Here is a 15,672-nt window from a genome sequence, read left to right as displayed (position 1 = left end):
GTGGTAGGTAAAATAAGTTTGTTACTTTGCACCATAATATCAAATCATATAGTGACAGAGTGACCAAATAAAGCTTATGAACAATTTTCATTATAGCCATGCAGAAACTGTTGCCATTTGTCCATTGTTATTATATTTTACAAACCATGACATTTCATGATTACTTATTATTTTTTCAAAATCAGGATTGCCACGAGAATAAGAGCTGAACTGGATGAACAGTTCTTGAAATAAGTAGTAGTAATAGCATTATTTGTATTCAGATCTTAGTATTCAGATTCATGATTTATTTTTCTATATTTTGAGAGAGAATATTTTGTGGGGCAGAGATGGTTTCTTTCCCTGTAATCTTGATGTTTCAAGTGAAGGTTATGATGGATGAAGTTGTCTGATAGCTTTATTGAAAATTATCAGCTTATAAAATGTTTTGATTGAAATATACAGGACAAAGGTAAGAAATTACAGACACAGTCAAAATGTTTGCATAATTCTGGCACATTTCTGCATTTTGAATAATGTGGACTGATTACATGCATTCTTTTCCCTAATACTGAAAGTTAATCTTAATAATCTTGATAGACTAAAAACTACTAAGTTATCATATTTTCATTATTTATGTCCCATACAGATAGCAAAACTGAAGTGAAAAAGAACATCTTTTGCAGGAATTTAACATGTATTGACATTTTTTTTCCTGCAACAAAATGTCATATTCTAGTCACAAATTTTCATGGTAGTATAGATTTAGATGCAAACACATCAGTGCTTCAGTAATTCAAAATAGGACTTCCAAAGAGCAGATTGGGTTGTTAGGTTCTCTCTTCACCAAAATCTTCTTTCCTGGTAATATCTACTGGAATCTTCTCTCCTGGTAATCATTATCTAGAGCCTTTAGGTTTAATTTCTATTCAGTAGCAATATACATATATCTATTGACCATGCATATTTACAGACATGATATAATTCAAAATGCATGTAAACGACTTCAGAAGAAAACTACCATTGTTAACTGAAAACTACCCAGGGTGGATATATGGAAATTAAAAGATATTGGTAAACTAGTTTTCTTTAGTTATTGTTAAAGTCATTAATTTAACAAAAGTATGTCATTGGAGTTGTATAATTTTCATGGATTATTTTTGGAAGGTCAGAATATGTTTTACGAAGCTTTATTATTACAGTTTGAAGGTTTGTTTGATTAAACTATATTATTACAGTAAATTTGAACTAAAAAGTGAAATTGATTTAAATGTATTATCAAGGGACTGTAATTATTTTCTTAGACTCCTGCTTAACCTGCCATGATGCTCACAACATTGTTGAATTGTGTATGATCAAATGTAAATAAGGAAATAACTATTTGGTGCTTTCTTGTTGTTTAATTTCTCCTCATATATGACAGTGAATGAAGCTAGGAGAGTGGGTAAGGAATGGTAGGTATTCAGAGAATCAATGCTGTGGTGTGGAAAGGGAGCTGTGGTTTCAATGCATTACACATGACAGCTAGAGACTTGAGTGTGAACAAGAATGTGGCCTTTGTTGTCTTTTTCTAGCGTACCTCGCACACGGGGGGGAGGGGGGTGCCATTTCATGTGTGGCAGGAATGGATGAAGGCAGAGTATTATATGTACGTGTGTATATAAGTATATGTCTGTGTATGTATATTTAGGTATACGTTGAAATGTATAAGTATGTATATGTGCGGGTTGGGCCATTCTTTCATCTGTTTCCTTGTGCTACATCACTAACGTGGAAGACAGTGACAAAGTATTCCTAAAAGTGAATAATAAATACACATAAGTGTCATCTTGGTATAGAATAATGTATGTAAATATATGTACACATAATTACAGTCAAAATATTCAATCAGGAAAATTCAGTCACATTCTAACTTGAGTTTAGAATAAACAACAGTGATGAATAGCTATTCTACAGTTCAGATTAATTCATATATCCTTCAGCACATCTTTCAAAACAATCATCAATATATCCAACACTACACAATGCGGCCACAACAGGAGGCCAAGTAATATCCTTCCTTCTACATTGTTCCGATCAGTTCAATCAAAGATTAGTAAAGAAACTGCTTTATTTGTATAACTTACTAATTGGTTGACAAGTCACATTTAGCTGATAGTGACAGTCTCTCGGTTCCATATAAGAAATGCAAAAATATTTTTTCATTTGCCCGATGCATTTGAAAATTACTGTATCATTCACTTGTCATTATATCAATGGCATACCAGGCACTTCTAGTATTTCAGCAAACACTGCATTTTATCTTTCAGAATTAGTTAATGGGACTTTTCTCTAACAACTGTCTATCGTTGAGCACTCCTGTACGAAACAGTGTCTAGAGGGAGTCCTCGTTCCTGCCATTCATATGCTCTGGGAGGCTCTGAGGTCAGCATAGAAGCAGGGGGCATAGCGGGTCCTGCTGGCCCATTGGGCTGTGGAGGTCCAGGTGGAGGGGGCCCAGGGGGAAGCATGATAATGGAGCCTGGGGGAAGTACAGGAGTAGCAGATGCTGGACTCTCTAGTAATCTCATGTGCTGCTGGTGACGCTTTACCCGCCGGCGATAGCGAGAGTAGAGGCAGCAAACAGAGATGGCAGCCACTGTAGCCCCAACACCTATAAAGGCAGCAATCACCAAAACCCATACTTCCACCCAGTCAGCTTGGCGGGACTCTCGACGAGGCACACATCGCTATGGAAAGTGTATTGTTATTCATGACTCTCAAGCCCTTAATCACATATAACAAACGGTACAATCTGTGTTTTACAACTTTTATCTCAAAGGTTAAAAGCATTGTATTAGTATTGCTTAATTATCTACCTTTTTTTTTTTATCCTTTCTGGGTACATTATTATCAACATGGGATAAGTTAAGGGCATGCATTCATTCAGTTCCTTCCAATATATCCTCAATTTATGTCCATTATATTATATAGAAAACAAACTCCCTTATTATGATGGTACTTCTTAACTATACACTTTACACTAAGTACACTAAGTGATATTCAGGTCTCCAACAACACCATCATCTTGAACAAAATTCATCTAGTGGGTATAACTGACAATCAGTTCCCAGGCTTTCTTAAATGAAACATCTCAAGACCTAATACCTTACTGCATCTATCCACCTCTTGCATTTTACCAGGAACCTGCTAATGGTCTGGGATGGTTGTACCCCAAATCGATACAAGGCACTCTGGTGATATCTATTTGAATCTACAGATTCAAGTAGAAGTCAAAACTTGATTCACTAGTTAAGATAATTGAAATGGATGAAAATCACACATGAAAATAAACCTAAATGAAGCACATAAGGAGTGTTGAAAAATAAGATAACATGGGAAATGGTGACCATATAAAAAAATAAATGAAAGTTGACCCACCTCCACTTTCTTGACAGTGTATTTGTCAAAGACCTGCTCGAGCTTCTTGTTCTGGGAAGCATCAAGCAGCACCTTCGTGTCACGCATGTTGCGGCCTACCAGCTGGAAGCATGACCTATAATAAATAATAATACTAACATCACTGTCATTATTCAACACTAGTACAGTTGTAAATCTTAGCATTCATGAGCGTAAAAACTAAATCATTTAGTAACTACAGCTTTTCATCCTGGAAATTTTACATAATTCTAGAGTAAAATCTTCAGAATAATAGAAACATAAGAAACCAAGGAACACCTTCCACTCATATCGTCACATATACTGTAGCAGCATCAATACTTTTTTAAGAAACTAGTTTTTCCTTAATAACACACAAGCCAAACTTTTCACCTCTCTCTGCCAAGGTCAAAGGAAAAGATGGTGGAAACCAGATCTTTGGCTGTTCATTCCTTACCCTGTGCTGGAGAAGTCAATGGCTCCATCAATATCAGAATAGTAAGTGGTATCATAGATGTTCAGGGAGGCAGCGACTGGCAGGACATTCTCCACATCCTTCCTGAAGGTGGTCATTTGACGTCGCACCTCCCCAGGGGATATACCAAACACAAACCGAAGAAGGTCAGAGTCACGCAGCACATAAATCTAAGGATAAAGTTAGGCATGTTCAGAGGCAAGGAATTATTATCTCATGATAATATAGGTACAAAACCTGATTAAAACTAGACAGTGTTACTTTCACTCTTTGTAGCTCATATACTCCTGAATTGGTGTTTCACAAGTATTGAAAAATTCTGTCTTCATCTGAATTCACTTCTTTGTACCTGACACCTCACCTACTTAAATGAAGTAGCATTAGAAACAAATGAAGCATATTTTCAAACTCTATCAAAGATGATCATTCATAGTCAAGCCCACATACTGCACAATAGTTTACCTTCACCCCTTCCAATGCCTTGGTTCAGCCCACTAACAGCATGTTACTCCCTCATATATCACATCATTCCAATTCATTCTCAATATTAACAATTAAGAAACATCATGATAACTGACAACAAAAACTGTAAGGTTGTGTTTATGAATGGAAAGGCAAGGTTAAAAGAGGCATTATGAAAAACACTTGTTAAGGTGGGTAATTCAAAGTAGGCTGGCATGGCAAATGTGAATCTTGTAAAGCATTATACTTTGAAAAGTTAGTTATCAAGCTATAGGGAGAAACTTTTCTGTCATGCTGAAGGTTCCAGTCACAGACAAAAGTTCTCATCAATATTACACAAGGGATGGCTTTGGAGCAATAATTTTTTTTAATCACGGACTGGGAGAAGAGACAGTCTTCAAGGAGAGGGGATGTATGTCTCCATTCCTACAACAATCATTTCCGATATACTCTCAGCAGAGACAGAAGCGTCAGCTAAGGCAAGATGGTAATCTTCCCTAGAAAACTCAGAATTGTCATAAATCCATCCAGTCCACAACATCAAAGTGCAAATATTGAAGAATGAGGTATGATGAGGAAGTAGCATTTACAAGCATAAGATCAGATGAACCAATCTAGGGCAAGATGGTGTAGCTAAAAAAGGAAATAAATATTGTTAAAAAGTTATGAGGGAATGACTGTAACAGTTTGGAATATCAGTAGGATGGTTAATAATTTGTTTCCGATCACTGAGAATAGAACACCTGAGGGGCTTCACTCCAACATTATCATTGTTGGAGAATTTCAATTTGTCCCTATAATGAACACTGAAATCTCCGAGGAAGAGGATCTTAGCTTGAGAATGAAAGGATGACAAGGCTTTTTAGATGGAACTGAGATAGATGAAGAATGATATAAAGTCTGAAGAATCAGGAGACCAGTAGACAACAGTGGTAGTTGGGAGATATCTTAAGCCAGATGACATCAGTTTGGAGATTCAGTGTCCACAAAACTTGGAAATGAGAGTAACTTATACATCAAATAGGAGGGAATTTAAAGTTCCCCAAACCCACCGTGACTTGAGCGATGGCAGGTTCATCAGATGCCGATGAGGCAGTGATGAAAGCTGTAAAGATGCCATGGGCATAACGAGTAAGAGGGGCATTGGTCCGCAGGACACCTGAAGACTCCTCCAAAAGGAAAACACCTGTGGCATTCACTTCCTCATCTGGCAAGAGCTCTACTGTGTCCTCAATGTGTGAGAAACTGATGTTGTGAACAGCATACCTATTGCACAGAAAAACAGTTGTACTTTTCATACTTATACATTTATGTATATTGATCCCAGCTTACAAAGAAAATTAATTTCTATCCCACTATATAATCTACTCTATATCCTCAGTATAATAATGTTCAATATCATATCACATGTACTTCATATTTTTTCTATGAAAATAAAGCTTTTATGTCTAAGTTATAGCTGCATGCAAAATAATCATCCTTTATATCTATAAAGGAACTACCACGCAATATCATTTTTTTCTTTTCATTTTATGTTCAATATACTATGGGAGCACAGTGCTTATATAAAGGTAAAGTGAAGAAAAGGACCTGATGGGTTGGGAAGTAGGGTCCTTGTCTTCTGCCTGCAGCCGCACCACCTCTGTTTGTAGTGCTGCATCTACCCTCACACCTGCTGTCACTATATTCTTTACAAACATCGGCTTGTTGTCATCCAGGTCACTCACCAGTATGTGTACCTGTTGTTGAAGTTTTAAGAATTAAGATTAGGTCATCAGTATTAAGAGTATGAAGCATACCAACAAGTATACAACATGGTACATATCTCAGAATATAAGGAATGAAGTACTTGAGTTTGCCCAAGACCTGCAGAGCAAGAAAATTCATGGATAAATATATAATAATAAATGATTAGTCACAATGGAAGAAAGAAGTCCTCACTATGAGTCTCACATAGCAGGAATGAGATGTAGGAATCTGGCTGTGAGAAGGACTTGTAAGTTGACATCATTCCTAACCTGTAGCCAAAGTCCTCCCACCATAGACAAATAGTTAAGAAGTCAAAACATCTGCTAGCAAATACTAGAAATATATTCAAGTATATGTATAAAGAAAAGGTCCCAAAGAAAGCAAAAAAGATGGTACTGAAAATATAAGAGCTGAGTCACATGAAAAGGTTAGAGGCCTTCAATTTGCCTTCTTGGAAAACAGAAGAGTGAGGAGTGACATGATATGAAAATAGGTAAAAAAAAATATGTGGAGGCCACATATGATTCCCTTAAATCCAGCACAATGAAGCCAGCATTGAAAGACTGCTTGGCTTATGAACAAATAATCTAGTCAGCATATCATTAATGGCATAGGATGCTTCATAGGAAGGTTCTCTTTCTTTTATATCTACTACATTGCAAGGTTTCTGAGAATAAATACTGTTCAGAATCAAGTATGTTACAAATTCTGCATGGAACTACAAACCTGCATCATTGCTGGATTAGCTCGATCGTAGTTTTTCCTACTAGGCATCCTACGACCTAGTTTGCTACAAAGGAGTGTCAAAGTCACAGAGTCAACCTAGAAATTAAAACAACAATGATTTGACAATGAATTATGGATATAAAATGAATACAGTACAGTACAAGTTAAATATCATTTACAAAGGTGATCCACATCTTATGATCTTAAAACTATTCTCAAAAGTCAACATGTCATGGAATCTTTGGAATGATTTTTGACACAATCATACGAAAAAGTATTAATTTGCAAAATATGGAACTGCTGCTATATGTCTTGAACATTACAGTGATACACATATATTCAATGCAGACAATTCAACTGATAAAAAAATAAGTTTTCTGACCTACCATTCTAGACTTAATGCTGTTGCATCTGTATAAGAGAAGTTATCTATACTGTCTTGAATTTAGAGACCTTGCTACAGTAATTTGAGTATTACAAGTAGAATTTTTCCTTATCAAAGAGGAATGAAATACTGTTGTCTAAAACCCTGAACGGTGCATCAGTAAGGTGCACTGCTGATGGTATGACACTCACTGCCTCCCTGTCGATGCGACCCTTCACATAGATCATCCCGCGGTTGTCTGACGTTCGATTCACACCAAACAAGCCACCATCATTCCCATCTATAGATATAAAGCATGTTATAATACTCAGCTTTGCAAGTGGAATACATGATATGTTTTTTTGCAACTTGATAGGCAAAATACAACATAGTATCAATTCACCTGTAAAAGTAAAAAAGATTTTTATCTGTTATTCAAGAAAATTGATATATGCTTAAGTTGTGATTTTTATTTACACCCATGACATGTATAATTCTGAAAAACATCTCTTAGGTGAAGAGAATATCTACATAGTCTAGATTTTTTTCTTCTTTTCAAGTGGGTGTATAATCCTTTGCACAGCATGAACACCAGACAAATCAGCACTAATATATACATAAACATAATCTTTAAACATCCCTTGTGTTTTCAGCCTTTGTCTGTGTTCTTCCAGTCTTTCCTCTAAACCCTTAACTACTTTCCCTTTTCACTTTACTTTGGCCCAGCTGTGGTTCTTAAGTGCCATCCATTTCTCATCACATTGGTGAATATGTTCTGCTCCTAAATAGCACCAGATACTGATTTTTACGTTTCAACTCACAAGTGATGCGGTAGTCGATGAGGGAGTTGTCTCCACTATCGTTGTCTACACCTGACACATGGCCCACCACTGTGCCTATAGCTGCCTCCTCCTCCACTTCCAGCTCCAACGGCTCATCTCCCTGCAGAGGTAAAATATTTAATTGGTCAGGAAATTGTAAAATACTGAAGACAAGGGGAAAGATTTATGTGCACATACACTGTGACTATATCAACCTCTACGGTAAAAAGCTGTACAAATCAAGAGAAAATTAATATCCCAGCCCAAAGAGCTCAAGTATTAAATAAAAATGGAAATAAGTCCAAATTATCCATAGAGTTAAAAAAACACAAGTTCTCACAGGAAGCCTGACAAAAACCGGGGCATTGTCATCAGCATCAGTGACATTAATGAGAAGGAGTCGAGAGGCAAGTTGTGGAGGACGACCCAGGTCCTGTGCTACTACCACCACTGTGTACTGCGCCCTTGTCTCACGATCGAGCTCCACCCGTGTAGTAATCATACCAGTTGTTGGGTCTGCATAAGACAATTAAAATGCTGAAATACTGCTGACTTATATTACAGGTAATATATTCCCATGTCTTTTGTATGATAATATAATAAAATAAATACTCTTAAGCCAGTTTGAATCTCTACTGAAAGAAGCACATCAAATGTGATTTGGTTTGCTCAATCTTAAGATCTGATGTTCCTAAGTAGGATGACAAAGCAAATTATATAAACCTGGATTACTGTATACATTATTGTACTGTAAAAAAGAAAGCGAGTCCCAATTCATCACTTAGTGTATACAACTCTTGTAAACAACAACACAATGCATTAATTAGTAACATCACCAGCACTGCACTAACCAATCTCAAACACCCCATCATCACTGCCCTCATCAAGGAAAGAGTAGACAATCTTGCCATTGGGTGTTGTCGGGTCATCTGGGTCCTTTGCCTCCACCTGGAACACTGCTGTCCCTATCTTTGAGTTCTGTAGAAGGAGATCAATCAAATCTTTTAAGAATTTTTCTTTGTTATAGCCGAGATGGCTTGGGCAGCTAAGGCCCTAACCAATGCTATCCCATTAACACGCACATATACATACCTATACATCTCAATGTATACATATATATACACACACAGACATATACATACATACACATGTACATAATTCACACTGTTTGCCCTTATTCATTCCCGTCGCCACCCCACCACACATGAATTGACAGCCTACTCCCCCCAAATGTGCATGAGGCAGCACTAGGAAAAGATAACAAAGGCCACATTCATTCACACTCAGTCTCTAGCTGTCATGTATAATGCACTGAAACCACAGCTCCCTTTCCACATCCAGGCCCCACAAAACTTTCCATGGTTTATTCACGTTCTCTGGTTCAATCCACTGACAGTACGTCGACCCCAGTATACCACATCTTTCCAATTCACTCAAGTCTTTGCAAGCCTCTCACCCTCCTGTGTGTTCACGCCCCAACCACTCAAAATCTTTTTTACTTCATTCTTCCATCTCCAATTTGGTCTCCTGTTTCTTGTTCCCTCTACCTCTGACACATTCTCATCAATCTTTCCTCACTCATTCTCTCCATATGTCCAAACCATTCCAACACACCCTCTTCTGCTCTCTCAACAACACTCTTTTTATTTCCATACATCTCTCTTACCCTTTCATTACTTACTATATCAATCCACCTCACGCCACATAATGTCCTCAAATAATTCATTTCCAACACATCCACCCTCCTCCATACAACCCTCTCTATATATATAATATATAGCCCATGCCTCGCAACCACTCATTTTTGCTTTCCGAGATAACGTTCTCTCCTTCCACACATTCTTTATCAACTTCGCCCACTCCCCACCCTGTGACTCACTTCCGCTTCCATAGTTCCATTCATAGCCAAGTTTACTCACAGATATCTAAAACACTTCACTTCTCTGAACTTTTCTCCATTCAAACTTACATCCCAATTAACTTGTCCCACAACCCTGCTGAACCTAATAACCTTGCTCTTATTCATATTTACTCTCAACTTTCTCCTTTCACACACTTTTCCAAACTCAGTCACCAACTTCTGCAGTTTCTCACTTGAATCAGCCACCAGTGCTGTATCATCCCCAAACACCAACTGACTTACTTTCCAGGCCCTCTCACGCCCAACAGACTGCATATTTGCCCCTCTCCAAAACTCTTGTATTTACCTCCCTAACCACCCCATCCATAAACAAATTTAACAACCACGGAGACATCACACACCCCTGTCACAGACCAACCTTCACTGGGAACTAGTCTCTCTCCCAGTGGCATATCTAGGGTATGGCAGAAGCCCTGGGTGCCACTTGAAGGGGGGCGCCACTCAACAGGTTTGTTTTTTGACATATGTTACCCGATTGACATTTTCAATGGTTTGGTTTTGCGAGATGAAAAAGAAACTCGCCTACATTTCAACTATAGTAATATTTTGCTACTATCAGTTGTATTGCCAATCACCAGTCTTTTTTCCACACACAAATCCACAAGCTCTTCACCATTTCCATTCACAACATTGAATACCCCATGTACACATCACTTATACCCTCCACTGCCACATTTTTCACCTTCACATCTAAATCACGAATCACTAATACCCATTTTATCAACCACCTCCTAGGGGTGGATGAACAGCTGGGTTGACTGTGAACTGACCGCTGCAACCAAGATTTTTAAGGAAAATAATGTAGAATCATGCAAAGTTGGAGCAGGAATTCCTTACTTTGCATTTTCAGCAGCTAAGTCCCCTCATAATCTATTACAAACCTATCATACAATTTGTTTATGAGAGACAAGGGACAATTGATTCTTGTTCTTACCTTAGTATAAAATTTTTCACAGATATAACCTGAGTTTTTGGTGATCACGGCGAGTTATCAAGTCAGTAGAATATGCAGAGAAAGGTGTCCCTATCCATACTGTGTTCTTTAATCCTCAGACCAAGCCATATGGTTTTTTATTATGCTTCTTGTGGGAGGAGCATAACAATATATCAAGTCTTTAGTTTATAGCAAAGAATTATAAAGTAAAATGGAATCAGAATTTGCATGCCTACCTCCATAACATTTGCTCCCTCATTAGGTGCAGGACTTATAAATGTTGGGACACCATCATTGGTTGAAACATCTCCAATGAAGAGTCTGATGGTAGCCTCAGAGTACTGCTGTGGTGAGCCTTGGTCTAGTGCCCTCACCTTTAGTTCATAGTGCTCAGTACGCCCCTTTCCACTTAGTGGGGCCAGCACTGACAACACTCCACTCTCAGGGTCCAGGGAAAAGAGTCCTGTCAGGGGATAGAACACCATCATGAGTTTTCTAAGAGTTCTTTTACTTTAAAGTTGGTGACTAATGATACTTCTAGTATTCACTCTTACTCTCATAATACAAATTGTACAAAATAAACATTTTTCATGGAGACAGTTTATTTTGAAAGCTTAACAAAATATATATATTCCATTTGACCAAAGTTATTTCTTTATGAGCACAAATGGGTCATGATGACATAGTCAGCAACATAATGAATTCCAGCATAAACCAGAAGTAGCTAATTATGGATCAATTTTTAAAAAGAAAATACATAAATGAAATGTTTATGCCTATAAAGTAATAATGATTAGGTAAAGTACAATATGGATTTGTAATTACAAGTGCTATAATTGATAAAAATATTTATGAGACTAATTCAGCTCACCATCAACCTCTCCTTGTGGCTCTGGAAGCTGGTAGCGGACAAGGCCATTGACACCAAGGTCAGGATCAGTAGCCAGCACATTGGTGATGGTGCTGCCAACCACTGTGTTTTCTGCCACCACAGCTGTGTACGATGACTCACTCCACCTTGGTGATTCATCATTCACATCAGTCAGCTCAACCTCAACCTGGTAGGTCATGAATATTGTCAAACTTTTATATCTAGTCATATCTGTATCAAAGAGAGAATGTGTGCCATTCTTATAAAGCCACGGCATTATCTTTCCTAAACATATTCAATCAAATAACCAATTGGTCACATGCGAATCCTTCCACAGGTTCATGGTCCCACATGGAAGGACAAAAAAAATTTAAATGTTGATATAATTGTAGAAGTATGAAGAACAAGATGAATTCCTCTGAACTTGTAAAAATCACTTGCAAAAGGCACATATGAGCATATGAGTCAAAGCTTATAGTTTCATCAATTACCACAGTAGGTTTCATTCAACAATCTTGTCGATCATATACTGACAATAACGGTGGTTTTGCGCTGGCTGATGCCACCCAAGGGTGTGTCGTGGGCAGTGACTTCCAGTGTAATGGTGGGTGTTGTCTCTCGATCCAACTGAGCTCCACGCGCCACAACAATCTACCAGTACAAGATGTAAAAAAAAAAAATCATATGGTAAATAGTATTTCATTTACAGGGAATTGTGTGAGGAAAGGAAGAAATTTAAGGAAGTAGTGCTTACATATGTGAGAGAAATGACTGGCGTGCAGAAGTTGGAATGAGGGCAAGATAGAAAGGATGAGTGTTGGGATGTGGAGTTGTTAGTGACAGAGAAGAGAGAGGTAGCTCTGGTGGCAATCTCAGGTAAGAAACTACAGAAGCTGGTGTCTGAGTTTAGGAGAGAGATGAACGAGGAAGTTGAGAATTAATATGAACAAAAGTAAGGTAATTAGGATTAGATGGGAAGATAGACAAGTCAGTTCAACTGAGAGCAACTAGAGTGAAACTGGAACAAGCAAAGTGCTTTAGATACATGGGTATGGAAATGGCAGCAGATGGAACTATGGGAGCCAAAGTGACCATGGAATAGGTGCAGAAGTAAAGGTTCAGGGTGCATTAAGGAGTGTATGGAAGGGTAAAGATGGGCATTCTTGATTGTTTCAGTAGTTCTGACAGAGCTGTATGGATGCCAGGTGTGTATCCTCAATAACAGAATACATAAAATGGTAAATACTTGGGAATCAAAATGCCTGAAGACAATATGTGTGTCAAGAGGGTTGATAAGAGTTAAGAAATGACATGGTTAGAAAAATATGGTGGTAAGAAGAGTATGGTTGAGAAAGCTTAAAGGGGTGTACTAAAATGATTTGGGCACAGGATGCTTCAAGTTATTAGTGCCTGAACACATATGAAAGTGTGGGGCATGCTTAGGATAGATTGAACTGGAACAATATCGTATACAGGGAACAAAGCACTGTCAGCGAGCTAAAACAGGGCATTCAGAGGAGCCCATGGAAAGGTATGTGACTGTGGACAGGGAGGAATGTGGTTTTGGTGCATTTTACATGAAACATTGAGAGTGGATGTGAGCATATAAGGTCATTCTTTGTGTATTCCTGGCGCAACCTTGCTAAAACTGATTATGAAAAACAAGCAAAGTTAAAATATACAGATTACTTATCAAATGTGACACTTGAAGGAAAAACATACCAAGTTGTAGCATCTAGCATCCAGTACAATAAAACAGACCTCTTTATTTCTAAAATTAAAAGAAACATACGGTAAAATGTATTCATGATAAAAACAAATAACTTTAATATAAAATGTGGTGTACAAATACTGGGCAAATTTTATGTAGTATTTATAACCATAAGAGAATAGAGATGAATGAAACTGACCTCGCCTGTGGTTTCATTGATAACAAAGAGGAGTGCCCCCTCACCACCAAGGGTGTAGGTGACTATTCCATGGTCTCCAGTATCTGGATCTGTTGCTTTTACTGTTAAGACAGACTTGGGGAAGTGGGCATCCTCTGTCAGTCGAGTATGGTATTCCTGTGGTAAGTAATGTAAGTGGCAGTGTTTGCTAATTTGTCAAATTACATGGATAAATCAAACAGAATATTTATAAGAAAAATTTGTACATAAGATATTATGGAAATAATGTCATATATAAACAGATATTCACTAGTCCTATAAAATGAATGATATATCCTCACATTTTCTGTGAATATGGGGCTGTTGTCATTAACATCTTCAATGTTGACATTAACAGAGGCCTGGCTGGAACGCTCACCAGCAATGGCTAGCACCTGCAGCGATGTTGTCTGAAGGCAAAATATCTTTGTGTACCATATCATAAAATTAAATTTTAGTACACTTACTGTTCTGAAATAATGTGACATGAACTCCCTAAAGAAAAAAACTGAGAGCAGACAACCAAACAGCAATTATCCCAGTTACTGTATATCATTTGTGTTGGTTTTCACTGATACTCAGCAAAATATTATTTTTGTTTATGCTTCCAGGATAATTTTCACAGGTTTCTGTGAAGCAAAAATTAGACCACACCAGAATATTTGGCAAATTTAGTCAAAGAAAATATTTCATGATATTGTTTTGTGACAGTATAAGAACAGCCACAGATTAACAACTTGACAAGAGCCATACTCTAATATGAACAGCCACACTTAATAGCAACCACACCCTAACAAGAGAAGAATAGCCACACACTAACAGAAAGCAAACAAACACTTGTTAACAACCACCCTCAGTGAAGAAACTATAAATGTAACAATTCAAAGAAATATATTTATCTATTCATTATACTTTGTCGTTATACTTGTCGCTGTTTCCTGCATTAGTGAGGTAGCGCAAGGAAACAGATGAAAGAAAGGCCCAAGCCACCCACATACACGTATACAGATACATGTCAATATTTATCTATTTATTTTGCTTTGTCGCTGTCTCCCGCATCTGTGAGGTAGCGCAAGGAAACAGACGAAAGAAATGGCCCAATACACGCACATATACATACCTATACATTTCAACTTATACATATATATACATACACAGACATATACATATATACATATGCACATAATTCATACTTGCTGCCTTTATTATTCCCGTCGCCACCCCGCCACACATGAAATGAGAACCCCCTCCCCCGGCAAGCGCATGAGGTAGCGCTAGGACAAGACAACAAAGGCCACATTCGTTCACACTCGTCTCTAGCTGTCACGTATAATGCACTGAAACCACAGCTCCCTTTCCACATCCAGGCCCCACAAAACTTTCCATGGTTTACCCCAGATGCTTCACATGCCCTAGTTCAATCCATTGGCAGCACGTCAACCCCAGTATACCACATCGTTCCAATTCACCCTATTCCTTGCACGCCTTTCACCCTCCAGCATGTTCAGGCCCCAATCACTCAAAATCTTTTTCACTCTATCTTTCCACCTCCAATTTAGTCTCCCACTTCTTGTTCCCTCCACCTCTGACACATATATCCTCTTGGTCAATCTTTCCTCACTCATTCTCTCCATGTGACCAAACCATTTCAATACACCCTCTTCTGCTCTCTCAACAACACTCGTTTTATTACCACACATCTCTCTTACCCTTTCACTACTTACTCGATCAAACCACCTCACACCACATACTGTCCTCAAACATCTCATTTCCAACACATCCACCCTCCTCCGCACACCTCTATTTATAGCCCACGCCTCACAACCATATAACATTGTTGGAACCACTATTCCTTCAAACATACCCATTTTTGCTTTCCGAGATAACGTTCTCGCCTTCACACATTTTTCAATGTTCCCAGAACTTTCGCCCCCTCCCCCAGCCTGTGACTCACTTCCGCTTCCATGGTTCCATTTGCCACCAAATCCACTCCCAGATATCTAAAACACTTCACTTCCTCCAGTT

General features: G+C 38.1%; 1 protein-coding gene across 2 annotated transcripts in view; it reads right to left on the bottom strand.

Moving 5' to 3' along the window:
• Positions 1-1,153: 1,153 nt before the first annotated feature.
• The window catches only part of Cad74A (cadherin 74A), a 61,594-nt gene continuing 47,075 nt past the window's right edge, over positions 1,154-15,672 (bottom strand). For both annotated transcript variants that reach the window (XM_071691830.1, XM_071691831.1), the window contains exons 21-35: positions 13,950-14,057; positions 13,630-13,785; positions 12,254-12,370; positions 11,720-11,906; positions 11,085-11,311; positions 8,845-8,971; positions 8,334-8,509; positions 7,994-8,114; positions 7,385-7,473; positions 6,809-6,904; positions 5,924-6,072; positions 5,386-5,599; positions 3,854-4,041; positions 3,400-3,514; positions 1,154-2,708 (exon numbers count right to left, since the gene is read on the bottom strand). In XM_071691830.1, the coding sequence (XP_071547931.1) occupies positions 2,322-2,708; positions 3,400-3,514; positions 3,854-4,041; positions 5,386-5,599; positions 5,924-6,072; positions 6,809-6,904; positions 7,385-7,473; positions 7,994-8,114; positions 8,334-8,509; positions 8,845-8,971; positions 11,085-11,311; positions 11,720-11,906; positions 12,254-12,370; positions 13,630-13,785; positions 13,950-14,057 (2,457 nt within the window). In that variant the 3' untranslated portion in view covers positions 1,154-2,321. The remainder of the gene's footprint in view (positions 2,709-3,399; positions 3,515-3,853; positions 4,042-5,385; positions 5,600-5,923; positions 6,073-6,808; positions 6,905-7,384; positions 7,474-7,993; positions 8,115-8,333; positions 8,510-8,844; positions 8,972-11,084; positions 11,312-11,719; positions 11,907-12,253; positions 12,371-13,629; positions 13,786-13,949; positions 14,058-15,672) is intronic.

Source organism: Panulirus ornatus, chromosome 51 (assembly GCF_036320965.1).
Source record: "Panulirus ornatus isolate Po-2019 chromosome 51, ASM3632096v1, whole genome shotgun sequence".
NCBI lineage: Eukaryota > Metazoa > Arthropoda > Malacostraca > Decapoda > Palinuridae > Panulirus > Panulirus ornatus.
This window is presented reverse-complemented; position numbering and strand designations above follow the sequence as displayed.